Here is a 25,891-nt window from a genome sequence, read left to right as displayed (position 1 = left end):
GTTCCATAATTGTAATTATACATTTTTGTATGGAGAAATGAGAAATGACAAGTGTCTAATTACAGTTTGACAGTAACAGATATAAGGCTAAGACAATGTATTACTAAATATATTATTCAATTCACGGCACTTCATGTATTAAGGTGAGTTTAGATCACACTGTGTTTCTATATACAGTGTAAGATAGTTATTATTCTGTTTTTTTTTATAAAACTATACCGAGAAGAGAATGACTGAATAAGTTTGCAGATGAAGTTATGAAAACCGGACTGAGCTTGTCCACCTGTCATCTTGTAGAATAGTTGTATGATACCAGTATTACCAGAATTATTTGCACAAAGTTCATGTGGGAGGAAAAAGTAGACCACTAGGTATTGGTGGGTCTTTTACTCTTCTAACTTGTTAAATACCGATGAATCATGAATAAAAATAAATGCTATAGTCTATAATTAACGGTCAATGCGAATACGTTAATGTTACACACCGATAGCCACACGAAAACTACATGCAGATATAGACTTGCCACAGTTCTCTACTGCGAAAATCTAAAGTGGTAATTTTGACTGGGAATTCACGGCATGTTTTGTTACAAATACAATGTTTTTAAATAATTGATACTATGGTTAAGATGAATGTCTTACTAGTGAGGTTAGGTGCACCATAAACCGGTTTAAACTCCCCAGTGGTGGTTTTGCCACTGACCGTTCCAAGGCGGTTCCAAGGCGGTGCCCCACTGTGTTCCTGTATTTGTTTGTTTTGTCCTTGTGTGTTTATTTTGTGTTTGTGGTGTGCGTGTGTTGATCGTGTATGCCTTTTGGGAGGCTGCGTTTTTGGAACGTGGCTTTCCCTGTTGGATATTCTTCCTTGTTTGGATAAATATACTATTTCTTTTAAAGCATTTTACCATTTATGAATTAATTGTATAAAAAGACGGTTACCTACCTATAATTGCGTTTGAAAATTATGTTTTTCATATATAATATATCAATATTTGATTTAAACTTTATAAAGAAACCTTATAAATGCAAGCGTTTACCATTTAGAAATATAAATTTCCAATTCTTAGCCAGAAAAACAGGTTTATTTGAAGGCTAGATTGAATATATAAGGGCATACTTACTAAAATATAGCAGCCATTTTAAAATTCACGATGGCTGCCACACTGATGACCGAAAAATGTTACCAATGGAATTCTTAAAAGGTATCATATAAGCTTTCATAAAAACACAACCTTTTCAAAATATAGGAAAAAATCCACAGAATTACAATTCACCACAGACTAGTTAACGATATGGTGCAGACACAAAAAAGGTTTCATAAAGTATGAAGCTAGTACGAATTGTTATGAATGGACATACCTAAAGCGGAGGTGCATGAGAGAGTGAAAATTCAGCATTTGGTGAACACATTTCATTAGGCTTACCTCAATAACAATTTTTTGATATTGTTCCATGAATACACCACAGATTTGTTGGAGCTGTAAAACTTGCTTTATTTATTGTGCGTATTAGTTTATAGGTCCCATACAATATTTGTCAAATTGTGTTGAGTAGGTTTTTCAAAAGCGGCAAGGTCGTGACGAAATAACAACAAACTGTTCATACATAGAACGATAAGAAACACTTATCCCTTTTAAGTACCTAAGTGTATTTTAGGTACATAAACAAGTGAAGATACGAAACTCATTGTTATTTTTAATTTCCGCATTCATTAACTTTCACTGGTAGTGTTCTCAATATATCAGTGTGTGTGAATTGACTCTACATGTCGGTGGAAAGGGCAGAATTCTCTCTTGGTAAGTGACTTTCTAATGAGCTTCTAAACCGCATTGTAGTGATGTGAGTATACGAGCTATCGAAACCTTAGAAAACCACATTGTAATGATGTGAGTACGAGCTATCGAAACCTTAGAAAACAACATTGTATTGATGTGAGTACGAGCTATCGAAACCTTACAAAGCCACATTGTATTGATGTGAGTACGAGCTATCTAAAACTTAGAAAACCACATTGTAGTGATGTGAGTACGAGCTATCGAAACCTTACAAAGCCACATTGTATTGATGTGAGTTCGAGCTATCGAAACCTTAGACAGCCACATTGTAGTGATGTGAGTATACGAGCTATCGAAACCTTAGAAAACCACATTGTATTGATGTGAGTACGAGCTATCGAAAACTTAGAAAATCACATTGTAGTGAGGTGAGTACGAGCTATCGAAACCTTAGAAAACCACATTGTATTGATGTGAGTTCGAGCTATCGAAACCTTAGAAAGCCACATTGTATTGATGTGAGTTCGAGCTATCGAAACCTTACAAAGCCACATTGTATTGATGTGAGTACGAGCTATCGAAACCTTACAAAGCCACATTGTATTGATGTGAGTACGAGCTATCGAAACCTTAGAAAACCACATTGTATTGATGTGAGTACGAGCTATCGAAAACTTAGAAAGCCACATTGTAGTGATGTGAGTACGAGCTATCGAAAACTTAGAAAACCACATTGTAGTGATGTGAGTACGAGCTATCGAAAACTTAGAAAACCACATTGTAGTGATGTGAGTACGAGCTATCGAAACCTTAGAAAACCACATTGTAGTGATGTGGGTACGAGCTATCGAAACCTTACAAAGCCACATTGTAGTGATGTGAGTACGAGCTATCGAAACCTTAGAAAACCACATTGTATTGATGTGAGTTCGAGCTATCGAAACCTTAGAAAACCACATTGTAGTGATGTGAGTTCGAGCTATCGAAACCTTAGAAAGCCACATTGTATTGATGTGAGTACGAGCTATCGAAACCTTAGAAAACCACATTGTAGTGAGGTGAGTACAAGCTCTCGAAACCTTACAAAGCTACATTGTATTGATTTGAGTTCGAGCTCTCGAAACCTTAGAAAACCACATTGTATTGATGTGAGTACGAGCTATCGAAACCTAACAAAGCCACATTGTAGTGATGTGAGTACGAGCTATCGAAACCTTAGAAAACCACATTGTATTGATGTGAGTACGAGCTATCGAAAACTTAGAAAAAAAAACACATTTTAGTGATGTGAGTACGAGCTATCGAAACCTTACAAAGCCACATTGTATTAATGTGAGTACGAGCTATCGAAAACTTAGAAAACCAATTGTAGTGAGGTGAGTACGAGCTATCGAAACCCTAGTGGAAGTGTTATAACCGTATTTTATCATTAGGCATTTACTTTTGACACTCACTATCATTAAATGTAATTAGTTATTTTCCGAAAATTAGAGAATGCGATATGTAAATTGTGGTGCCTACAGCTGTCCTCCTATAGAGGGGATATATAATAACAAATTCATCAATGTTTCAACTAGATTATAAATAATACTCAATTACAAGTCTGGTCACTTATGTCATGGTTTAAGCCAAAAACATACAAACAGCTGATATAACATACAAAACGTTTGGACTAAAATTGTGAAAATGGAACAGTCAGTAAAGCTAGTTTTAGACGCGTTTGTGGCCAAGTAGCTTCGCACTTACCTTAAACGCGAAAGGGTAAATAAAGAAAAACTACAACATTAAATGGGGTAATAACTGAGTGGTCGATCCCATTTATTTTGTTAACTTATTTTTAAAAGAGACAACATTTTAGTTTCTGTTTCATCTTTTACGCTTCTGAGAGAAGGAAAATCACGCTTTCACCGAGCAAAGTGTATCTGCATTGGAAAATATTTAGTAACAGCAGTCATTAGATCACCATTGCTTTAAAAACATACTGGTCAGCTAAGCTTAACAATTAATGTTTTCAATTTTTATAGTTGCATTGATAGATATGTTACAAAGCATGAAAGTAACAACATGATGCATAAACATATTTTTAACTTTTTCCCTGGCGTAGGACCGATTTCAGTCGGGGACCAAGAGGGGACCGACATATATATTCCTAAAACATATTTTTGACAACAAATAATATCCTCACCAGTACTTCAAAATGCCCGTTCAAATAGCCTTTTCCCTTTATATACTGTAGTTTCTGAGAAAAAATTTTGCTAAATGTTGGGGGAGGAGGCAAATCATATACTAGTACCCCAAACTAAAAGTTGAACGGTGACTCTCCCCCGTCCTGGTCCTACCCCTGCTGTTTCTAAATCTATGTTGTTTTAAATACCACTAGTCTAATGAAAACTATAGGATTCCGTAGTACGGCGCCAAAATTTGCAAAACCACTTTGACAGATTTTAAAATAAAATAGTAGTATAACTATCTTTTTTAGGGGTGGGGTGGGGGTGGGGGTCGTACATGTTTAGAAATCAGAAATTCATTATCTCATGATCTGAATAATGATGTTTTGTTTCCAGAGACAATGGAAACAGTTGAAAGCGACAGGAAAAGGACTAAGGTATGTGTTATTATGTTTATATCGAAGAGTATTTATTTTAAGTTTACATTCAACGGCTAGTTTTCTGAGATCCGGCTAGATTCGGCCATTTGACCTTTTATATATATATATATATATCTGCTAAATTTCAATAATGAACTTGTCCATCTTCCAATTTCGACAGTACCATTAACTGTTAAAAGGGGTGCTTACCATAAAGTTTTTATGAATGGCGAACAGTGCAGATCATGTTCAATGGCCGCAAACGCAGAATCAACTGTGTCCAGCATAGTAAGGGTTGATGCAGTTGGCATTACTCTTGAATATTACAGGAACTTCAACTTTTACTTTTGAAATATATACGTACAGCTGAGAAAATGAAATGATAATGACAACATATGATAGCAGTAAAAAGAGACACAAACGTAGTAGGGTACGTACCGCCGGCAAAAAAATACAATTTTCTCTATGTAGGAGGCGTGCCCAGAACTCTCAGAAGGTTGACTGCAGGTTATCAAAGACCGCTAACAGTACTTACATTTTATTTACAGGTTGCTTTTATCGGGTAAGGTAAAACGCAATTTGTTAATACATACATAAATACTTGCTTAATATATTTTTGTTAGAGATGGCTTAGTCGAAATAAGAAAACATTGGTATCCATCGCTGGCATTGCAACTGTAGCGGGATGTCTCGTTTACTTTGGCTTCTACCAGACGAAAGTGAACGGGTAAGATTTACAGGAACTTAGGAACCTGATATGAAAATTCGACTTCCTTTTAATGAAACGGATGCATGCAATTATTACGTTCAAATGTTTGATAGTTTGTTAAGTAATCTTACCAGTATTCAAGAATGCAGTATCAGTACTTGCTTGTTCCTCGCAAGTAACTAACAACTTTCCCACATGAAGCAGAGGTTGAGAACTTTTTACAGAAATGTTTACTGAAGGTATTGAGTTGCATATTCTGTTACTTTTTTCTTGTTAGTTGGCTTGTACTTTTGTTAGACTGTAGTGAAAATTTGTTGTTCAATCACACATGTAACACAAAGTCCACACTTGGGGAAAGCCAAACGACCGCAGCAAGTTAGCTTCCGCACGGAAAAATGGGGAACGTGTAAATTCGTACACGTGCATACCGAGTGAGCAGTGAACATCATGATAGAATCACAGAAGTATCAGTCATGCACAGATAGATATGCTTGAAGAAGGAAAACAGAAAACATGTAGATCGGTCAATGGGAAACCACTTCATGGGTGGTAAAACTACTAGGTTTCTGGCGCCAACTCACACTCTTACCACCCGTGAATCCCTATATAGAATCAGATTGTGGGATACCTTATCACTCATGATTGTGGCTGATTTATGGTATTTTCGTTATGGTGTGTTGATGCGTTTGAAGAACTTATTTTCAGCGCACTAATGTGTCGTTTGAACGTTTGGCCTCAACGCTAACACACCAGAACGACAAAGTAGTGCGCAACACGACAAATACATGGCGCGTTAGCGTATTTGCGTCATCCAAACGCGCCAACACGTCAAAAGGACAAATTAGAGAATCGATACGATACATACGGCAAATACTCTTTTCATTACAGAGATTTGGTTGACTCGATTACATCTGAACTGGCGTCCGACAGCGCACATGCTTCTGGCTTATCTGGTGGGGTTCCAGCCTCAGTTTTTGGCAAGTCATCTGCAGGGGACATGCAGAAATATTATCTTAATATAGGTATTATAAAGGTTGTGTTATAAATATGTATAAATGTATAGTTTCTAAGCTTTACTATTAGATTTTGGTGCTTGTATGAATGGTTATAAGGTAATACCTCAAAATGGTCTTGTGTACAAATTTGTTGCAGTGCACTAACAAAACTCTTCAGCTTCTTTGTGCAACATTCTGTAAATATCACTGATATTACTGAGAGGTGTTAAACTGACATTCTGTAAATATCACTGATATTAAGATAAGATAAGATAAGATTTATTTTGAGTCGGCAAGACAATTACAAATAACATAAGCTCTGAAGAGCTTTTTTAACCGACTATATAACAAGTGTATGTTAACAAAAGTAAATAAGCTACAAGTAAGAAGGATAATTTACAACATAAAATCTATGAGAAACATGCTAATCTTACCAAATGTGGTTTAAAACTGCTTAAAAAGATGAAATTAGTTACAAGTTGACCAAAAATATGGGACAAAGGTGCCATAGTTAAGAAATATCTTAAAAAATCAGAATATCACTCAAATCAGATTTGAAAGTGACCTAAATAGCATCTTTTTCATAGGGTAAATCACTAATCATTAAAATGAACATGACTGAATAACATAGGAATATAGATTTGTAAGAGGTACTGAGAGGTGTTAAATGACATTCTGTAAATATCACTGATATTACTGACAGGTGTTTACTGACATTCTGTAAATATCACTGATATTACTGAGTGCTCTTATGATCTATTGAAGAAGATCACTTCATTTAATCACTTGCAACTCAGATTTCTTACGGAAGATCATTTGTTCTAGCTTAGGTCCCGTGCAGCCTTTTCAACTTCCGAAATGGGTTCCGTTTCTCTCCTTTAAAACTGGAAACTAGCTGTTATTAGTATATAAATTCACACACAAAAACCAAAGCAGTTAACCCTTAACTAAGATATATATATATATTCGTATAAAAAGAACGTGTACAATGTATTTTCTACTTTTTGTGTCAGGAATGCGCCAAGACTTTCTACTGCAAGAATGTCAGGGAACGAATTACAAGCTGTCCTTCCCAGATGTTGACTACGCGTTAATGGGCTACAACGTATTGCGCGGTTATCCTCTAGCAACAGGCCATGACCCCGGATTCACATACCCAATCTTTACTGCGTACTATGGAAAAGGAAAACAGACCGCCGATTGCCGTTACAGTGTCCCGGAGGGTTTGGTTGTTGTTCCTGACGTGTCGTGTGTAACGTCGTTCTCGTCACAAATTGTTCAAACAAAATATGAATTTGCGAATGCTTTATCGGTTTCTGCTAGCGTGAGTGGAGGTGGGTGGGGTGTAAGTTTCTCTGCTAGTGCTGGTTATAAGGAATCTTCATCAGAAATGGCAACTGGAGAGTCAGTTTACATCTTGTCATCCGCTAACTGTCATTATTACTTCAGTAAGTTAGTGAAACGGTCGCCACCTCCATTCGACCCCGTTTTCCTGAGTTGGATTGAGAGGCTAAATAACACAAATTTAAAGGACATTTATTTAGAGTTCTTCGACACGTATGGCACACATTTCGCCACCGAAGTCACGTTTGGCGCGAGATTCACGTACGAACATAAAATGTCATCGAAAAAATATGAAACCCAAAGTGAAAAAGGTGTTAATGTTGCAGCTGAAGCAAGCTACTCTGGTTTGTTTAGTGTCGGTGGTGGATTTTCAATGGATTCTTCACAAAAACAAGCGGCTTCCGACTTCTCTAAGTCCGTTGAAACAAAAACTATAACTGTAGGAGCAGCGCCACCTGCAAACGGCGATGCAATGACTTGGGCATCAACTGTGAAAAATAGTCCCGTTCCTTCTAAATACAGACTTTCATCCATAGAGGAACTGTTTACCGAAAAGTACATAAATCCGACCAAATTACATGTCAACCTCAATCTTATTTCCCAAAATATCAAAGCATATAAGTACTAGTACTGCAAATATCTTATGCTAAAAGGTGAAGTCGATTCATGTGAGTCACTCTCCCCGGGAATGGTGCTCGATAAAACAAGACTTTTTAATCATTATGACGAGGTAGCTTTATCATATAAAGGCTGCATTGACCACTGTTTGAAACAAATAAAATGCAACGCAATTACTTACTGCGACCAATGTGACAGCTCGAGTGAAAGTTACCACACATGTTACCTTTATAATACCGAGACAGAAATCAAAGCAGAAAATGAAGACGGGTGGAAATCTGTAGTTTTCGTTAGTACAATGAATGCGAAACTTGTACTTGGGGACACAACGGTTGTTGGAACAGAAAGAGGGTTCGAAAGAGAAGAAGATAAAAACGCAGATGCATCTAAGTGTGACAAATTGTGTGCGGAAGATGCCCATTGTGTTGTATACAGTTATTGCCAGTGTCCTGATGTCACACAAAAATGCAAACTTTATAGTTTTGAAAACGTTCTAGGGTTTAAAAAGGAAACAGGAACAAAGTCTGCCTTCGCTGCTTAAAATGAAAATTAACCAACTTCAAATCCTTTAACAACACAAATGTGGTTTGGGAGTTTCGTACTAATTTTACATTCAATATGTTGATATTTCATTGTTTGTGTGCGCACGTATTATTTGTATTCTAAAAAAAAGAAGTAGATAAGACCGTCATTTGCCATCAACATAGAAATTTGTTGTAAGTCTACATGTAAAAGATGACTGAAAATATCTTGTAATTGTAGGTTATTTTTCAGTGTATTTTATAAACTATTATAGATGAATATTGGTAATTAAAATTTAAGAGGAAAAATATTGGCCAGTAAATGAAATGAAACGCCTTATAAAACGATTTTATATTGTGTATATTAACGTCGGATTAACTTTCATTTTATTGGTTCATCGGTCGTAAAACGAGATCAGTAGCGACTTACATGAGAAATATGAGCCACACCATGAGAAAACCAACATCGTGCGTTTGCGACCAGTATGCGACCATGCTGTTCGCTAACGGTTTCTCTGATTGAAATAGGCTCTGAAAGCGAACAGCATGGATTATAACGAGACTGCACGAATGTTGGTTTTCTCATGGTGCGGCTCAGTTATTTCTTTCTTTCGTGTTTTGTCTAGTTGGTAGGTTAGTATTTATACTGAAAACGGACTATTTCTTTATTTCTCTTAAAGACCCATCAGGAGAAATTCCATCCCCAGCTTTTATTATATTTGACCGGCTTATCATAGTAGGTTGTCCCCCTTGAAAACTATCCGATAATCAATATTGGTTTCCCTACTGATATTACTTTGAGCTATAAATTATATAGGAAATTTATTTTCAATGATTAATTTCAAATATGTCTTTTGGTTTGTGAATATTTTACCAGATATGACAGTAAACATCAATTTCTTCTCTTCAATTTAATGTGAAAATATTTATTCTAACTGAACATCTTCTTGCTTCCAATTTTGTTTTAAAAGTATCACCATCGCTTATATTGAACATATAGTGAAAAACACTAAACTTTTCAATTTCTTTTACTTTAGACGCAAATAAATTATATTTTCCAAAGCATGACAATTTATTATCACATATGTAGGTATTCTTGACTTTATAAGCAATACAATAATATAATTATAAGTGTAATAGGATAAAAGCTTCTTGCTTCCATTTTACTTCAAAGTGTATCAAGAAATAAAAAATTTGTGAATTTCTTAAAGTTCTGATGCAACTTAAACCGTGTTAATTTACGGAACTGCATATACCAACAACTGACGTACGATTCAATATAGACTTTTGAAATAATAACGGTCATAATTGTCTAATTAGTCAAAAAAATAGAAAACAAAAATGAAAAGAACAGAATAGAACAGAGCTTTGATTTTTTCACCAGACTGTTTGAGAACAATATGAATCAACATAAATTACATAATTTCCGACTGAAAGCTAAATATCTTTGGAATATTGAAACATTCGACGACAGGAGAAAACTACTTCAAAGAATAATTTTCTTATGAAATAGTGTAATTTACAAGTTAATGACATGCTTTCCATGAGTTTGCATGGTAGGATTATCTCTTTAGTACGACCTACATTTTTTGTCACGGTTTTGTTCGTGGAAAACATGCAAAATAGCCACCTTTACAAGCTAAAGACTTTTGTTTACACGATAAATTTGATTTCATGATTTAATTGTATAGTATGTACAAACGCATATCTGAATGGCATATTTGATTTATGTATATCATTGTTTATACAAGTAACTTAGACACTATAAATAAGTAGACAAGGTGAATCAGAGCTAATTGTTAAAAAAAATGAGTTCGGATCTCTATGATACACATACACCAATGCTTATAAGCAAAATCAGAAACTTTATTCATAATTAAATAGATTCTTTCTTTCTTTGATTTCTATGGAAAACCTTGGATCAAGGCCACTTAATAAAACATGTGTGTGTGTGTGTGTGTGTGTGTGTGTGTGTGTGTTTTAGTAACATGTATGTTTTTTAAGGGGACGCATACTTTGAAATTAGAAAAAAGTGGGTGGGGTATTATAAAATTTTCCTGCAAAAAAGTACAAGGTTTTGGTAAATGAAATGAATACTGTTTCAACTGTTATAAGTACACAAAGGATAGCTCACTAAAATAAAAATGAGAAAAACTGAAACAAGAAAGTTATTGTTGAATTACGTAAGACTTCTTGTGTACATTCAAAGTCAACAATTAAGACTTTTTGGTGCGAAAATAATAGTGCTTCACTTTGTCTAAACATTTATCAATGTCCTACAGATTCTAATTTAAAGAAAGAATGTGAAATAAGTTCACTGTCTTGCTTTTCATTTCGCATATATGAGCTAAAACACATTATTTAGTTTGTTTACAAAGTAGTGCATAAGAAAAGATACGGTGGTCAAGGAATGCCACATTCCAAAACTAAAAGAGTATATTCCCCTTAATACATTAAACATTTATCGTTACAGAAGTCTAGTGGCTTACAATAAAGGCCTAGAAATGTTGCCATTATTAATCTTTAACTTGGTATTCATGAACTACAATGCACTTAAATATCAAAACACATTCAACAAACTTTTGAAAATGTACTGTCTTAAAAATCCCTAAAATAAGGTATGAAATTTGGTTGAGAGGTCCAATCAATGTGTATATGTGCAAAAGCAACATTCTAATCTTGTTCACAAAAGTTACTAATAAACAGCAGGAATGTCAATGATCAAAACTGGACGAATATACAGTTATCTTCACTTTAATGTCATTTATAATTTGTCCTTGAATTCTCCACCATACTTTTCATAACTCTGTTTGCACGTGTTGCACGAGAATGCTGTCATTCACGTAAAAAAACGGGGTCAAAAAAGTTGTAAATGCAGTATCATCTAAACGTAATTAATGGATTATGCAGTTCAAGATAAACTTTATCTCATATCGTAACGAACATGTATAATGTTGTAACAACAACTTTACTTACACTGATTTAAGTAGCAGTCGGTTTATAAGTGACTTTATTGATTCATTTTGTGTTTTGTTATTGTTGTCAAAAAGTATAACGGAAGTGCCTCACAACTGAAGCGGAAACCAGTTTGATGCGCAAAGTAGTCCACTGTAAGTAATATTATTTGACAAATGTCCGCAGAAATTAATAATTTTCTAATATTAAAGACGAATATCTGAATAGGATTCATTATTTGATAAGAAATTATAATCATCGACATGTTTTTTTTTAAAAATCGTACACGTGCTGACACCTAAGTTGTCTCCCGTTGTTTATTAGAGTTACCTTTCGTCCGGCGCAGTAATACATTTGCAGTGAATCGCCGAGAAGTCGTGGGAAAATTAAAAACCATGTAAACAAACTAAAATTAACCACCTTTTCAAGATGAATTTCAAGTGATCGACATTATGCATTTAACCCGCCTGACCTGTGTAGCATCTTAGATATCTGTTCTAAGGTATTCATTGTGTAGAATGTCATGTTATGCCCTTGCAATGCTAATCCCACTCTGATTTTTTTGTTTACATTTTTTATCAATGAGAAATATGGCGTCCATCCCGAGATGAACAGACGTGGCCTTAAATTTTTACATGTTTAAGCAAACCTGGTGTGTTAGAAAGAAAATCTCATCCCTTCAACATTATTTGGAATACTGTTATTGTAAAAAACCTGTATTTTCCTTATACAAAAGCTTAATATTTTGTGTTGAATGTAGTTTCACAAAGACCTCTGTTTTCCTATTACATTCATAGTACCACATCCTTATCCACAAAATACTGAATATTACAGGTGTCCATCAGTATTATATCAGTTTAGGAATATGTTTTTTATTTTCCCACCATCGATTTCTTGAATATGCACCCCTTCCACATTGCTGTATGAACTGTGAATGTAGCAATATGCGTCCCCTTAAGTTTGGTAAATTGCTCGGATTTTTCTTTGCCATTGCCTGTTAAATACAGTATTGCTTATTTTATAACTTTATTTTATAATGTTTTAAAGAGTAAACTTCTAGGCATGAAAGTTAAACAAAAGTACCGTTATATGGACAAGAACAATCAGACAAAATGGGAATACATGTATCTTCACACAAGTTTCGTTTTTCTCGAGGAAAGCTATTATACATGCTTTTGTGGGAAAGCTCGTTTATGAAATAATTTTCGGATTTCAATGTTTAGCGGGATTCAAAGTTTCAAAAGAAAAGAAAAGAAATTTATTTAAACGTTTTATTTTCTGTTACATGACAACACGAATTTCGTAATATCATAAGCTAACATAATGTTTTTTTTTACAAAAATGTTTTATAAATTTACAAGAATAATATTCTATATGAATCTATAAAACAACACGATTCATGTCAAAAACTGGCTACTTGTTGCTTTCTATGGAGTAAAAGCAAAATTTTATATCAATGCAAAATCCATGACAAAGAATTATTGATTTGGCAAGACTTTAGCTAATGTAAGGGAGGCAATCCAGTTTGAAGGGAATTGCTTTAAAACAGTCAATAATTAAGGGAGAGAATTCCTGCAAATTCTCGTTAAAAGCTGACCACGTGTGAACGTCTCGGCTGAATCAATCAAAGTTTACTTCCGTGTTCTATAAATTCAATTTAAACGTCTTAAAATGCCGAAAACTTGTTGTTCCGTACCGGGTTGTCATGAAAGGGGAGGACATGAATACCCGAGTGATCCTATAAGAAGGGCGAAATGGGTACAGGCCGTTCGACGACTTGATGAAAACACAATGAAAATGTGGACGCCAACAAAATCGTCCGTCGTATGCAAGAAACACTTTACACCGGATGACTACATAAAGGAGACTATTTTTGGTATGATAATATGATAAAAACTGTATAATTTCTCGCCTGTAGCATGTTTTTGTATTGCAATTTGATTTATTTCAAAACGAAAGTACCAACTGACAATTATTTTGGAGTGGGAGGGGTAATGTTTCAATGTACTGTCTTAATTTATTTCATCATAAATAATGGGTTATTTGTTGGGTATGTAACATGTTTGACTGTCTTTCAATCTGTCAAGGACTAAAATTCAGGTCATAGGGGTCATTAGTCAAAATAATTTGACATTGGATTGTTTTATATTTGTGACTGGCATTCTAAATGTCAAAACTTGGGAGGACCCAAATAATGGAGGATGAATCACAGTACAAAGTCATGTAGAGTTATTGGATTTATCGCGTGTATACGCACAGTAAACTGTAATCGTGTACAGTAAATACTAACGTTTAAATCACCAGCTTTGTATTTAGGTAGTGCCTAGCTGTCCGGTAACTGCATGCCTAGCCTGTGCTCTAGCAGTCCGGTAACCAGACGTGTTACCTTTCTGCCCGTTTTTTTAGCTGTGCGTTAATCAAATGCGTTCATGATTTATCTGTTTTTTGGCGTTTTTTTTTTTTTTTTTTTTTTTTTTTTTTATCAAAATAGTGTGCTTGTTATTTAGTTGATAAATTGCTAATCATCAATACAATCAATGAATAGTTGTGCTAAAATGCAGATGTAAACTAAACAAAAGACAAAAATATTGAATTTTGGTCTGAGTTAAGCCTGGTATTTGTGTACAGGTTAATATTGCCATTTTCTTTGCAACCAAGGTAATATTAAAATGATAAATTCTATTTATTACACTTTCTAAATAAATTGATTACCGGACGGCTAGAAAAAACCCTAGCAGATAGGCTAGGTGTCCGGGTTCCCGCAAGGCTAGACAGTTTCTTTGTGTTTATCCATGCTTTGTACCTTACAAGTTAAAAGGCCGGATAGTCTATTTACAAATCTAGGGTATGACAAACGCCCTTGAAATGGGTATCTTGTATCTTTAATGAAGTACGATATTGCTTATAAATTAAAATAAAATCATTAAACATGTCTGTTATTTCTTTATTTTAAGGATTGAAACCTGGATATGAACGGCTTCTGGCAACAGCAGTACCTAGTATTTTTCCTTGGACAACAGCGGAAGGGGAGACAGCAAAAAATAGGAAAGAAAGAGCTTTGAACAGAGATTATAGAAAAAGTGAATTAGATAGGTCTTGTAAAGAAGACCTGGAGAGAAGTTTTACTGAACATGTTGATTTCGTAGAAGAAGTAATAGAGACTGAGACATTCACAGCAACACCTCTATTTGAAGATGAATTCACTGTAAAAAACTGTATGACCCAGACTGATGAGACACCAATGTTCTCAATTGAGAGATTTTCTTCCAACAATGAACTGATACATTTTTATACAGGTCTGGAGTCATATGCTAAATTTATGTTTGTGTTGAATTCTTTGGGACCTGCAGCATACTGTTTGAAATACATATATTTTCAAATAAGTGGTATATCTGTTGAAAACCAACTGTTTATGACTTTGATGAAGTTAAGGCGATATTCAACAAACTTTGAACTGTCAACTTTTTTCTCAGTGTCTGAATCAAGTGTGAAAAATATTGTTTACACATGGATTATATTTATGTCAAAACAGTGGAGGGAAGCCAATATATGGCCAAGTCAGAATCTGGTGAGGTATTTTATGCCGTCGGATTTTAAATTAAAATTTCCAAAGACGAGAATCATAATTGATGGAACTGAATGCCCAATTAAAAAACCTAAAGCACCTAGAGCTCAGCAGTCTACATATTCAACATACAAGAACAGAAACACTATTAAAGTTCTTGTTGGCACAACACCTGGTGGATTAGTAAACTATATTTCTGAAGCTTATGGAGGGTCTACCAGTGACAGACAAATTGTTGAAAGGTGTAAAATTGTAAATGCCTGTGACCCCGGGGATAGTGTAATGGCCGATAAAGGTTTTAACGTTCAGGATTTGTTTGCGACAGCAAATGTACGAGTTAATGTACCAACGTTCTTCAAAAAGAAAAATAGAATGTCTGGGAAAATAGTTGTTAATGACAGGAAAATATCCAGTAAAAGGGTACATATTGAAAGAATTATTGGACTAGGAAAAACTTACAAGATCTTGACATGTCCTTTAACGGGCACGGAAACAAAGTTGTCATCACATATAACTTATGTCTGTTTTATGTTGTGTAACTTCAAGACGTGTATAGTTCCAAAACATGCTTAGCACATAGAGTACGACATAGTTTCTGTTGACAGTTGTTGATGTCAAAGAAAACACAACACTTTGATATAATAAATATGTATATATTGAATACTTTCTGCATATTATCAAACAAGAGATTAAAAACAAGTAAAATAAATCAATTTCAAAACTTCATTCTGTGTTTATCCCTGAAGTTAAACTTAGAAAATGAATACTTGATGTAGCATCAGTACAGATTTGAAAGATTTATCAGGGACTACCTTAGCCTGGAAATTTAGGGAGAAGTGACTTCTCCCTCCTTGGGAAACAGGGAGAAGTTTTGAAATTTTGGCAGAAGTTCGGCAAACGTGAGACAGGACATTGCTTACATGCATTAAATAACAATAATAATGTTTATTCAGTTCCATTTGTAGTATTATCTTGCTATGACTTAAATAAAAATGGTGCAATGTTTCAACAATACAGTACATATTTGTACTGTTTTACTGCAAAATATTTAACAACTTGACACAACAAATCTTTCCTCATGTAATCAGTACTTAATATTTCTTGGATTAAATTTTTTCCTTCCTAGAGCAGCTTTTTCAGGTATGTGAGCATTTTGAGTTTAAATTTTTTTTATGTTCCTTCAATTTGACAAACTACAGAGTTTAAAAAACTCTCAATCTTACAATGAAATGTTATTTGTATTGATCAGTAGATAAAATACTTAAAAATCAGGGGCAATATTTTTTAAAACTACATATTTTGACATAAAAAATCTAAAAATTGGTTAAATGTATTACCTCCCTTTAACACATTTCAGAATTAACTAAAAGAGTTGTCTGCTATTTTTATCAAACAACAAATTTAAAAGTTTGTCAAGGGCCATATATTTAACTTATATATGTTTTTAATGAAAGAGAAATGCAGATTAAAATGAATAGTAAGCAGATCCCAATTGAAAAATAAACGTCGGGAGTAACGGGTAGTCTACACTGTGATGTGTGATGGCAATAAAAATTTCGAAACGATTTTTATCTGAAAACAAGAATAACTGGATAAGACAAGTACTAAGGGCGTTCGGTTGACCCGAGGTTCCGTGTTTTGACCTGCGAAAATCAAGAAAAACTCGTAGTTGACCCGCACAAAAAAAGTGTCCCGTGCGTCGGCTCGATCCGCGAAATGCGTCTCGAGTTCGAAGTTCTGCATTGTGAATCAAAATCTCGGTGAATTTCAATTGTTCGCTGCCACAAACTAAGTATGACAGTAGGCGGAGCGTCGTATGTTAATTAGCTACTGACAGATGTCAATCACTCCACGCGCCGACTGACACGTAATTAGGTTTGTAATTCGGAAGTTAATTATCGCCGTTTTACGAAGTTTTCGGGCTCTCTGATCTCCGATGTCGGTCAGCTTTAATTATTACTCTTTCATTCTTTAATTATCGTTTACTGCAATCACATTAAATGCAAACAATTAGCAGCTTATCATGCGGCGTCAATCTGAAACCGAGTGATCAGCTTTTGTTGTCATGGACACGTTTCGCCGCGCGTGCCTCCCGGTGACATCCTGTGTATTGCGTATTGTGTTTACAGACTTTACATAACCGAGATGTATAATATCGGCGCACTTTATTGCCGATTATGTTTTCCTTTCATCCAATTTTAGGGCGACTTGAACTTCGCTTTTCTGGGCGGGAAGGGCGAAGTGAAATATTTTAAAGCGAAGTTTTCGCTCAACTTCGCCTAAAACGCAGTCCCTGTTTATGTCAGACCATTTTACTAACTACGCACCCATTTGATACCGTGATATCGTTTACATCACTGACATTCAAAAATGATATCAAATGTATTCAAATATATCAGAAAATTTTTTTAATTAGATAATCATTGTACCATTATTAATTTTAAATAAAGTTTTATTGATATCTTTAAAACAATTTAATGATATCAATGATATCTATAACTCATTTAATAAAATCAAATTATATCAATAATTTTTACATCACAAAATGGTTTTCGATATCAATGATAGAATCAGGATGATTTTTTGATATAGGTATTCTATTTAACTGAAGATATTCTTGAAAAAATAAAAATAAAGTTCTGATTCTAGCTGACTAGTCGCAGTGATTTTACAGACAGGTCAGGTTATCGCAAATAAAAACATCTGAGAGGTGTTTGTTTTCTTAATATATATATGACAATGAACTCAGTCTATATATGGCTTGTAAAAATGTTTTTCCAGCAGGACCATTTTGAAATGGCTTTCAAAGAAAGTTTTTAACTGGCCAACCATTTCTGATATGAAAGTGTCATTTCTTTCAATATCAAAATATTTGATGTCCCTAATCTTCAGGTTATCTGCTGAACAGATAATCAGTGAACATTTTTTAGCTCCAGTGCACAATAGCTGGCCTTGGATTTGATAATAGTAATTATGATTCATATTAAGAGAGTATTGTCCACGGTCGTTACAACTTAAATAAGGCACTGTGACAGGAGTGATATCTTTGACTCTTGCAGAATAAGGACATTTTGCTTCAACAATATGCTTTGCATTAATAATACCATCCGGTGAAGATGCTAAAAATGGAAATTGTTTCGAGACCACTAAACCACAGGAATGCACAGTGTTGCCGGTATCTTCCATAAATCTTGTTATAGCGATTGTTTCATGTTTGCGTCCATGTTCCAAGGCGGCCGCATTAATTTCTCTTGTATCAACTAAAGATCTGGCTAGTTTATCTTTATCAGTCCGGTCAGTAGACTTGCAAATTTTACCAAACATCGAGGATGGTAGGCGCTTTGTACGTTCCTCTTTCCATAATTTATTCGCGCTCTGGCCAATTGTTTTTTTTTCGATATCAATAACCGTTTCATCACTGATTTTTGGTAACGAAAATTTTCTGAAGGAAATTCTCTTCTGGCGAAAGTTTTAAATAGTCATGATCTAATGCAACAGCTTTAGTGTTTGCTGGTTCAAAAGTTTGAAATATTGGCATTTTGGATATGCCAGGGAAATTCAAGCATGCATTTCTGAAATGGTCTTGATAGCTAACAGAATTTCTAAACTGCTCTGGTCTTGGGTCAAAGTCAATGTTTGTTAATTCAGCTGCACCAGGCATATCAAGTGTATCAGCCTTTAATGGACTTCCTAAATATTTTTTACACTTATGAAAACTTTGCAATTTTTGGGTGCATGTTTCTTCCGTTTTTACTGTCTTTTTCTGGGAGAACATTACTGCACCATAAAGTACTGTGCACACATGTTTGCAGTGAGCATGTGGCCCCATACCAGCAGCACATTCACACTGTGCCTCAATAACTGACCCCCCAGAGTTAAGTTCAACATCTACAGTATAACACACACCTTTCTTCATCTCTGCATGACAACTTGATTAAATATATACAACATCCTGTCCTGGTGACATACGGAAATATCTCAAAAACTGCTCATTGTATAGTCTTTGAATACGATTATCCAGGGTTTTCTCATGCTGTGCCAGATACTTATGCACACTGTCTAGTTCTGTTTTCGGAAATTTTGAATCCGAGTTGACATCCGCATATTTTGTGGGATCTGGTAATGTCATGTTGTATTCAGGCTCTAAAGTCTCTACATTTCCAAAGTTTTGATTTCTCTCGTAAGACACTAATCTGTAAATAGAATAGGGAACTATTACAAATAACACGGCAGAACAAATAAATTCGTAATGAAAACGTTGAAACCAAACCCCACCCACTCACAGATGTATGAACAACAACGTAAAATAAAAATGTCTGGAAATAAAGAAATATCAAGAAACAAAGGAAAATATATTTTCTGGTCATTTATTTAGACTAATATAAAATAAAGCTACAATTAACTCATCAAACATACGCTAAATAGCAAATTATACGCGAAATAAATGTTGACAGCGTTCATTTTCGCCGCGGCGGCATTCTACTTTCGTTTTCAAAATATCTGTTTTCTCTCTAAAATAACGGGAAATGTACGTACCTTTCAACCAATTCATTCTTACGTCCAGAAAGTCTAGCACCCCTTTTTTTCAATTCTGCCTTCAGTTGTGGAATTGTAAATGATCCGAACTTAGATTCCATTTTTTAAAAGTAAAGAACGTTTGTTTTGATTTGTCTCAGAATGATGCTAATCGATAAGGGATTCTGATGGACCGGGAACAGTGGCGCCACCTGTCGGTTGGCAGGGGAAGATAACCAACTATTATCTGCCATTGTTTGAATTAATGACAGATGTTGGAATTATAACATCAGCCTACTGATACAAACATTGCAAGTGTCAAGGCCTTATTTCCACCTGGATAACTTACATTCCATATCTCTTTCTTAAAATCAAATATTTATCAAATAAGTTCAAGAATCAGAACAAGACATTTAAAGCGGCTTTTTCACAGTTTTAACTTGTACACATGTTTTTTGTTGTTGTTGTTGTAAATAGCCTTTGGTATGAACTAACAGACGTTATTCTTGATGTAATAAGTGATTCAAATGTTGAAAGCTATAGTTATAATTATTATCAGAATTAAAGTGAGATATCTGCAGCTGTTTATTCATAATTCTTTTTACTTTTTCTGTATGCGTAGATAGGAAGACCTTTTACTCCATGTCTAAATCTTAAGGGGAAAGATAAATATTTAATTAAAGGTAAATGGTAATATGATTTACATACGTAATAAGTCAGCAGTTCTTGTTGTCAATAAAGCAATATGCAATGAAAATTCCATTAACACATTGAGGCTAATAGTAACCGGACAATAACCATATACGCATCGTAGAAACGGAATCACTAAGATGGTTATCCAGATGGTGTCTGCTCTACTCGCTAAAATGCATTACAAAATTTTACGCTACCAGTTTTTATCATAGATTACTATTTGAGATTTTGAATTAATGGTCTTTTGGGGTAGAAATCTTAATGGTCTTTTGGGGTAGAAATCTTAATTAGTTACATGACAGTCCCTTTGTTTAGACAACAGACAGACAGACAGGCAGGCAGGCAGGCAGATAAACGTCATGTCTTTACAATTGCAAATTAATTATGTTCAGCAAAAAAAATTACGCAAATTTGCAACACATTTATGAAATGAATTATGTTTATTGGTCAAGAACAAAGAACATTTTGTGAATAGTCATTTGCAAGAAATAATATTCAAGCAAAGCATTTACTTGAAGTATTAAGTCACAGTACATACATTGTAAATAACATATCTCTAAGCACTTAGTTCATTAAGTAAAAAAAAAATTAATCTTAAAGGCCACCAAATAAAACCAATATTAAAATAAAACAGGAGTGCCCAGATGGCCCTGTATCGCTCAAAGGACCTGGTTCTCACCCCAGATAACCTAATATCTGTGGCATTGCTTCTTCCGCTTTTGAAACTGCTATAGCTATAGATATAATTTCAAACGCTGTACGGTGATGTGATTAAACGAATGACATCAAACAAAAATGCTTCTGCCAAGCAGGTTTTAAACAAAGTAAATGCAAAATAATACACAAGGTGTTCATTATAGTACATAAATATCTAAGATAATGTAAATTTGAAAGACAAATGCGGTAATTCCTGATCCTGATCACATTATTTTGTAAAATTGTATTTTACACATGTTTCTGAATAAGAATTACATGCTTTCCAAAGTTTCTCCATAACAGTAGTGGTAACATGCGTAGCTGATATTCTTTTGTCTCTGACGAACTGACAAGGGTCCGGTTCTGGATCGAACCAGTAGGTGAACCCTGGTACAGATACAACCTTAGCTTCGACTATTCGCGCTAGGCACCCAGTGATGAATGCGTCCTCTATTGGCATGTAAGGTAAATATTCAGAAATCATGTACATCCGGGGTATGATATTACCAGAGATCACATAAGAGTTTCCCGATGCATAGTTAGGATAATTTGTTAAGGGGAATTCATCTTTTGATATCCCCCACTTTCCTTTCCTGCGGACTGATGAGTGAACGTTTATATATCCGTACACGGAACCTTTAATACCATAAGGCCGCCTGTGGAGGTTTTTGGCAAGTTGTGGAATGTTTACAAACACATCCTCATCCACTTTCATTAAGAAATCAACATCACTACAATAAATAGATACCCATTTCAAAGCTATTAACATTTTTCTTGTCAAGTTTCTGTATGATTCTACAAAATCTGCAAGCACGATATCACCGTATACCCTACTCTCGTTCCGAACAATTCTGTCCGTATTAATATCACCGTCCTTTCCAACAAGAAACATTAATCTGACAGTCACTTCGATGGCGGTATGTTCTATCAGAAATGACTTTTTAGAGTATGAACCATACGTTTTTCGTATAGCATCCCTGACAAAATAATGACTTGGAATGGATGGAACTGCGACAAGTATAGTCATGTATTTTGCATCTGTTGTACAAATCTGAGCACCGTTTATAATAAACTCGTGATCTATCGGATTGACTTTAGTTTTCCGCGGAGTGTAGTACCGCCTTTCATTGTCTTCACGCCTAAGACGTAACGTTTGAATCAAGTTTTCGTTGTATGTATCCTTTCCCTTTTCTGGTTTCTTTCCTGCAGCTTTGATTGTTCTATTAACAACTAATACCTTAACTTTTCCCGTCTCTGTGACGACATAATCTACGTTCGTATCAACAGTGTCTAGTTGCTCAGCCTCTAAAGCGGTAAGATTTCTTGCCTTAGGGTGAAAATTTCTGAGCCATGCCAGACTGGGGCTGTTGCCTGTCCGGGTAGGTAAAGTTATATTTGGACGTCGTTTCCGGAGAACCAGAGCAGATCGACTGTAACCATGACTAGTCTTGTGTTCGTCGAAGGCTTCAGGAAAACTTATTACCAGAAATAAGACAACACATACTGTCCAAACAAGCGTGATATACACGGACAGACGGATGGTTCTTCTCATTGTTTCTCATATGTTTGATCGGCATCTCATATTCTAGTGACCTGAAATCAACCAAATTGTATTAGTCAAGTTACTTGTATTATGCCTCATCTTAGCTAGATAGTTTGAGTTTGTGACCAAAGCTTTAAATGTCAAAATGCGTGTATATATTTGTATTAAGAAGGTGAAAAATGGCAATACAGGTAAAAGTATGTCTACAGTTTAAATTGAACGTGTACATCAATGGACTGAATGAAAACAAGGGTACTGGTAAATAAAACATAAACTTTCATACAACATGCAGGTTAATACTTTGCCTCAAACGACATGCTAACAGGCGTGCATTAGAATACGTAAGTCCTTGCTTTGTGATCCTCTGTTGAATTTTGCATTTAGTTGACATGTTCCAGTGCACAGCTTTCCGTAAATGAAATGTTCGTTCTTAACTGTCAGTGCAAATGATAAAATGAACATTTTTATGCGACACATAAGCTGCTTCCGTTAAAGGCACTGACATCAAGATTTGGGCTAAAAACTTTCTTTAAAATTGAAGCGGTCATATTATTTTTGTTTCTAAACTATCCTAAAAATGACAAATCAAGAAAAAAAGTCATGCCCGAGTTTACCTTGTTACAAACGCTTTTCAGTTTTGAATGGGAAAAAAATAGTAAAAACAACTAATTCTTAAGTGTTTCCATAACATATCATCTGTCAGTAAGCAATAATTTTCTGATATCCAAAAATGTTCTTCTTCTTGTCGTACGTTCTGCAGGTCAGTGCTTTTAACTGAAAACAGTCTTAGAGACCATGGGTTTTATCATTTCAGTTTTCTAGACATTATTATGTTGCATTTATATAACACGATTTAGATATTTTGAAAATATAAAATGGTTTATTTTAAAATTACGGGCTGATTTAATAATTCGACGCCTATACAATCCACAACAGGGCCCTTTGGAAGCATAACACACAATCATTGTCCATGATAAATAATAGCAGACTCTGTTTAATTGAGATCATCAGGAAAATGAAATGTGCAACACCTCGCACGGCCCTAGCACCGGCTTATACATGTACTTCTTTATCTCAAAGGATTATAAATAACAACATCACTTAGTATAAGTACGGACAAAGACCTTTTACGGCCACTTAACTGCTGTTTCAATTGTAAATAAAATGTTTGACAAGATCCCAAGACTCGGTATAACTGAATTTGTCCGTGAGAGAAAATGAAATGAGCAACAACCCTCGCGTCACTAGTACTGGTGGAATTATAAAGAAAAATTGAATAGTTTGTGTCAGATTGTGGCATATCATGTAGTTTCCTTTGTACTTATGTTAACTATATGTTACGTATACATGTATAAACAAATATTCGGAACGAATGACTGTTTTTTTTTTCTAGGAAGCGGGCTCGAAGGTGATTCAAATAAGCACAATCCAGATAAAACAGCGTATAGTTTTTCACTATTTTCAATGCTTACCAAAATGTCAGTGGCATATTTTGGCAAAATAAAAACATATAAAAAAAAATAATTAACTAAAAAAAACCTCACATTTTCATTATACTGTTTCACATATCAAAATTCACGCTGACAACTGGGAACTCTGTTTAAAGCCTAACTAAAGATAGACCTTAATCATTTATCTGAACAATTTACTACCATCATCGTTATCACCAGCAGCAGCAGCAGCAGCAATAGCATCAACAACAACAACACCAACATCATCATCATCAACATCAACAATAACAACAAAATCAACATCAATATCATTTTCCCTAGTCGAGATAATATGATAACTGATACTTACATTTTGCTGAGCAACCACATTACTGACAATAAAACACAAATTATGGATGAAAAAAACTGGTGTCCATTTTACAACAAAACATCACTATAGTACTACAGTTCCATCAATTTTGCCAGACATAAATATTTACTCCGCGATGCAATTTACTCATAGATAAAAAAAAACTACAAACATCCTAAATATGCAGTGCGTAAATACACAAATCCTCATACAATATTACTTATCCACTGTATCATAAACTAAACAGACTCAAAACTAAAAATTTTACCTTCTATCTCGTCAGTCTATGGGAATTTCGGTACCAACATGGAGCCGCTGTATCATATTACAGGTAAAATACTGGCTTTTTTCATGCAGTCTACAGGTTCATCACCGGCGAAAATGAATAATTAAGCAATTCGATAATAAGAACTTCTTACTTACAGCGTAAACAAAGATGTTTACTATATACATAATTCATATATTTGTTTGTGCATTTACTATCAAAGTACCGCCAACAGATGTATCATAAAAAGCGCAGAGTACTTTGGTTATTTATAGACTGTGGAAATGTATATGTAAGTTAAGCGTTTCTGTGGCAAGGGTGGGGTGGGGAATGGAGGGAAGAGCTTCTTTGGAGTCAAAACAAAATTTTCTACAGAACTTGAAGGCTAGATTTTTTCACAGGAAACTAAAAAATGCTTTTTCTTTTTCTTTTTCAAATTATTATTGTTATACTTCAATTTCTTGTTCATAGCAAAAACTAATAAGAAGTCTGGAAAATGTTTTGGTTTTTTTCATATTTAAAAAATGACTGATTTTTAAATTTTGTGTAATCAAGTTTTTTTTTGCTACTTTCTGTTTTCTTAGACAACTTCGTAAATTTACGAAATTCTAACTAATGTGTGTTTTGAAGTAGGCTATATAAAATTTTGTTCGTAAATTTACAAAATCAAGCATGTGTCTGTTATAGATATTTTTTATCAGTTTGAGCTAATTCGTAAATTTATGAAGTCAGAGCCTGTGAATGTCTTCAAATGTATATATGATAATACAGACAATTTCTATTAATTTGATCTATTTTGTAAATTCTCAGGACACCTGTACCCCCCACCTGCAGGATGGGTGTACAGAGGCCCTCCACTGGAATTATTTTATATTTTAAACGTTAAATCCTGACCATTCTCGCATACCAAAGGTGTACCCTAGTTCCTAGTCTCGTGATTCTGACGAACCTCTGATTAATGAGAATGAATCTGACTGATTCTTGCGTATTTTGAGAGAAAGAATTCTAGCTCTGTCATATTCTGACGCTTCAAAAGTGTTTACTGCTTTTTACCTAAAGAAAAGTTTATATTCTAACTGAGCCGTGCCATGAGAAAACCAACATAGTGGGTGTGCGACCAGCATGGATCCAGACCAGCCTGCGCATCCGCGCAGTCTGGTCAGGATCCATGCTGTTCGCTAACAGTTTCTTCAATTCCAATAGGCTTTAAAAGCGAACAGCATGGAGCCTGACCAGACTGCGCGGATGCGCAGGCTGGTCTGGATCCATGCTGGTCGCAAACCCACTATGTTGATTTTCTCATGGCACGGC

The 25,891-nt window shown here is 34.8% G+C and overlaps 4 protein-coding genes across 5 annotated transcripts; 2 read left to right on the top strand and 2 right to left on the bottom strand.

Annotated features, from left to right (window-relative positions):
* Nucleotides 1–1,678: 1,678 nt before the first annotated feature.
* On the top strand, nt 1,679–11,925 carry LOC123564498 (uncharacterized). Its single transcript, XM_045358134.2, has 5 exons — nt 1,679–1,795; nt 4,339–4,379; nt 4,985–5,088; nt 5,959–6,092; nt 7,079–11,925. Exons 1-5 carry the CDS (start codon nt 1,765–1,767, stop codon nt 8,035–8,037), a joined length of 1,269 nt encoding a protein of 422 aa, XP_045214069.2. The 5' UTR covers nt 1,679–1,764; the 3' UTR covers nt 8,038–11,925.
* Nucleotides 11,926–13,135: 1,210 nt separating this feature from the next.
* LOC128555267 (uncharacterized) lies at nt 13,136–15,794 on the top strand. Its single transcript, XM_053537139.1, has 2 exons — nt 13,136–13,379; nt 14,458–15,794. The coding sequence occupies exons 1-2, from the start codon at nt 13,175–13,177 to the stop codon at nt 15,639–15,641; spliced, it is 1,389 nt and encodes a 462-aa protein (XP_053393114.1). The 5' UTR covers nt 13,136–13,174; the 3' UTR covers nt 15,642–15,794.
* Nucleotides 15,795–18,295: 2,501 nt separating this feature from the next.
* On the bottom strand, nt 18,296–19,841 carry LOC123553873 (uncharacterized). The gene is made up of 2 exons (XM_045343582.2): nt 19,605–19,841; nt 18,296–19,261 (listed from the first exon to the last, which is right to left on the bottom strand). Exons 1-2 carry the CDS (start codon nt 19,703–19,705, stop codon nt 19,003–19,005), a joined length of 360 nt encoding a protein of 119 aa, XP_045199517.2. The 5' UTR covers nt 19,706–19,841; the 3' UTR covers nt 18,296–19,002.
* Nucleotides 19,842–19,938: 97 nt separating this feature from the next.
* On the bottom strand, nt 19,939–24,801 carry LOC123564497 (beta-1,3-galactosyltransferase 1-like). 2 transcript variants are annotated; one of them, XM_045358133.2, is made up of 2 exons: nt 24,584–24,801; nt 19,939–22,565 (listed from the first exon to the last, which is right to left on the bottom strand). In XM_045358133.2, exon 2 carries the CDS (start codon nt 22,522–22,524, stop codon nt 21,202–21,204), a length of 1,323 nt encoding a protein of 440 aa, XP_045214068.2. In that variant the 5' UTR covers nt 22,525–22,565; nt 24,584–24,801; the 3' UTR covers nt 19,939–21,201. The 2 variants fall into 2 exon arrangements, with proteins under 2 accessions (XP_045214068.2, XP_045214067.2); XM_045358132.2 differs by lacking the exon at nt 24,584–24,801 and adding an exon at nt 24,316–24,550.
* Between the last annotated feature and the right edge of the window lie 1,090 nt (nt 24,802–25,891).

This window comes from Mercenaria mercenaria, chromosome 2 (genome assembly GCF_021730395.1).
Source record: "Mercenaria mercenaria strain notata chromosome 2, MADL_Memer_1, whole genome shotgun sequence".
Classification (NCBI taxonomy): domain Eukaryota; kingdom Metazoa; phylum Mollusca; class Bivalvia; order Venerida; family Veneridae; genus Mercenaria; species Mercenaria mercenaria.
The sequence above is the reverse complement of the archived record's forward strand: the minus strand, read 5'-3'. Positions and strand labels throughout refer to the sequence as shown.

Coding starts and splice junctions, on each gene's coding strand:
- LOC123564498 (XM_045358134.2), top strand. CDS start 1,765: ATGTCGGTGGAAAGGGCAGAATTCTCTCTTG. Junction 4,380..4,984: donor GCGACAGGAAAAGGACTAAG/GTATGTGTTATT, acceptor TATTTTTGTTAG/AGATGGCTTAGTCGAAATAA. Junction 6,093..7,078: donor GAAATATTATCTTAATATAG/GTATTATAAAGG, acceptor TTTTTGTGTCAG/GAATGCGCCAAGACTTTCTA.
- LOC128555267 (XM_053537139.1), top strand. CDS start 13,175: ATGCCGAAAACTTGTTGTTCCGTACCGGGTTGTCATGAAAGGGGAGGA. Junction 13,380..14,457: donor CATAAAGGAGACTATTTTTG/GTATGATAATAT, acceptor CTTTATTTTAAG/GATTGAAACCTGGATATGAA.
- LOC123564497 (XM_045358133.2), bottom strand. CDS start 22,524: ATGAGAAGAACCATCCGTCTGTCCGTGTATATCACGCTTGTTTGGACA.
- LOC123553873 (XM_045343582.2), bottom strand. CDS start 19,705: ATGGAATCTAAGTTCGGATCATTTACAATTCCACAACTGAAGGCAGAA. Junction 19,262..19,604: donor AAGAATGAATTGGTTGAAAG/GTACGTACATTT, acceptor TTCTATTTACAG/ATTAGTGTCTTACGAGAGAA.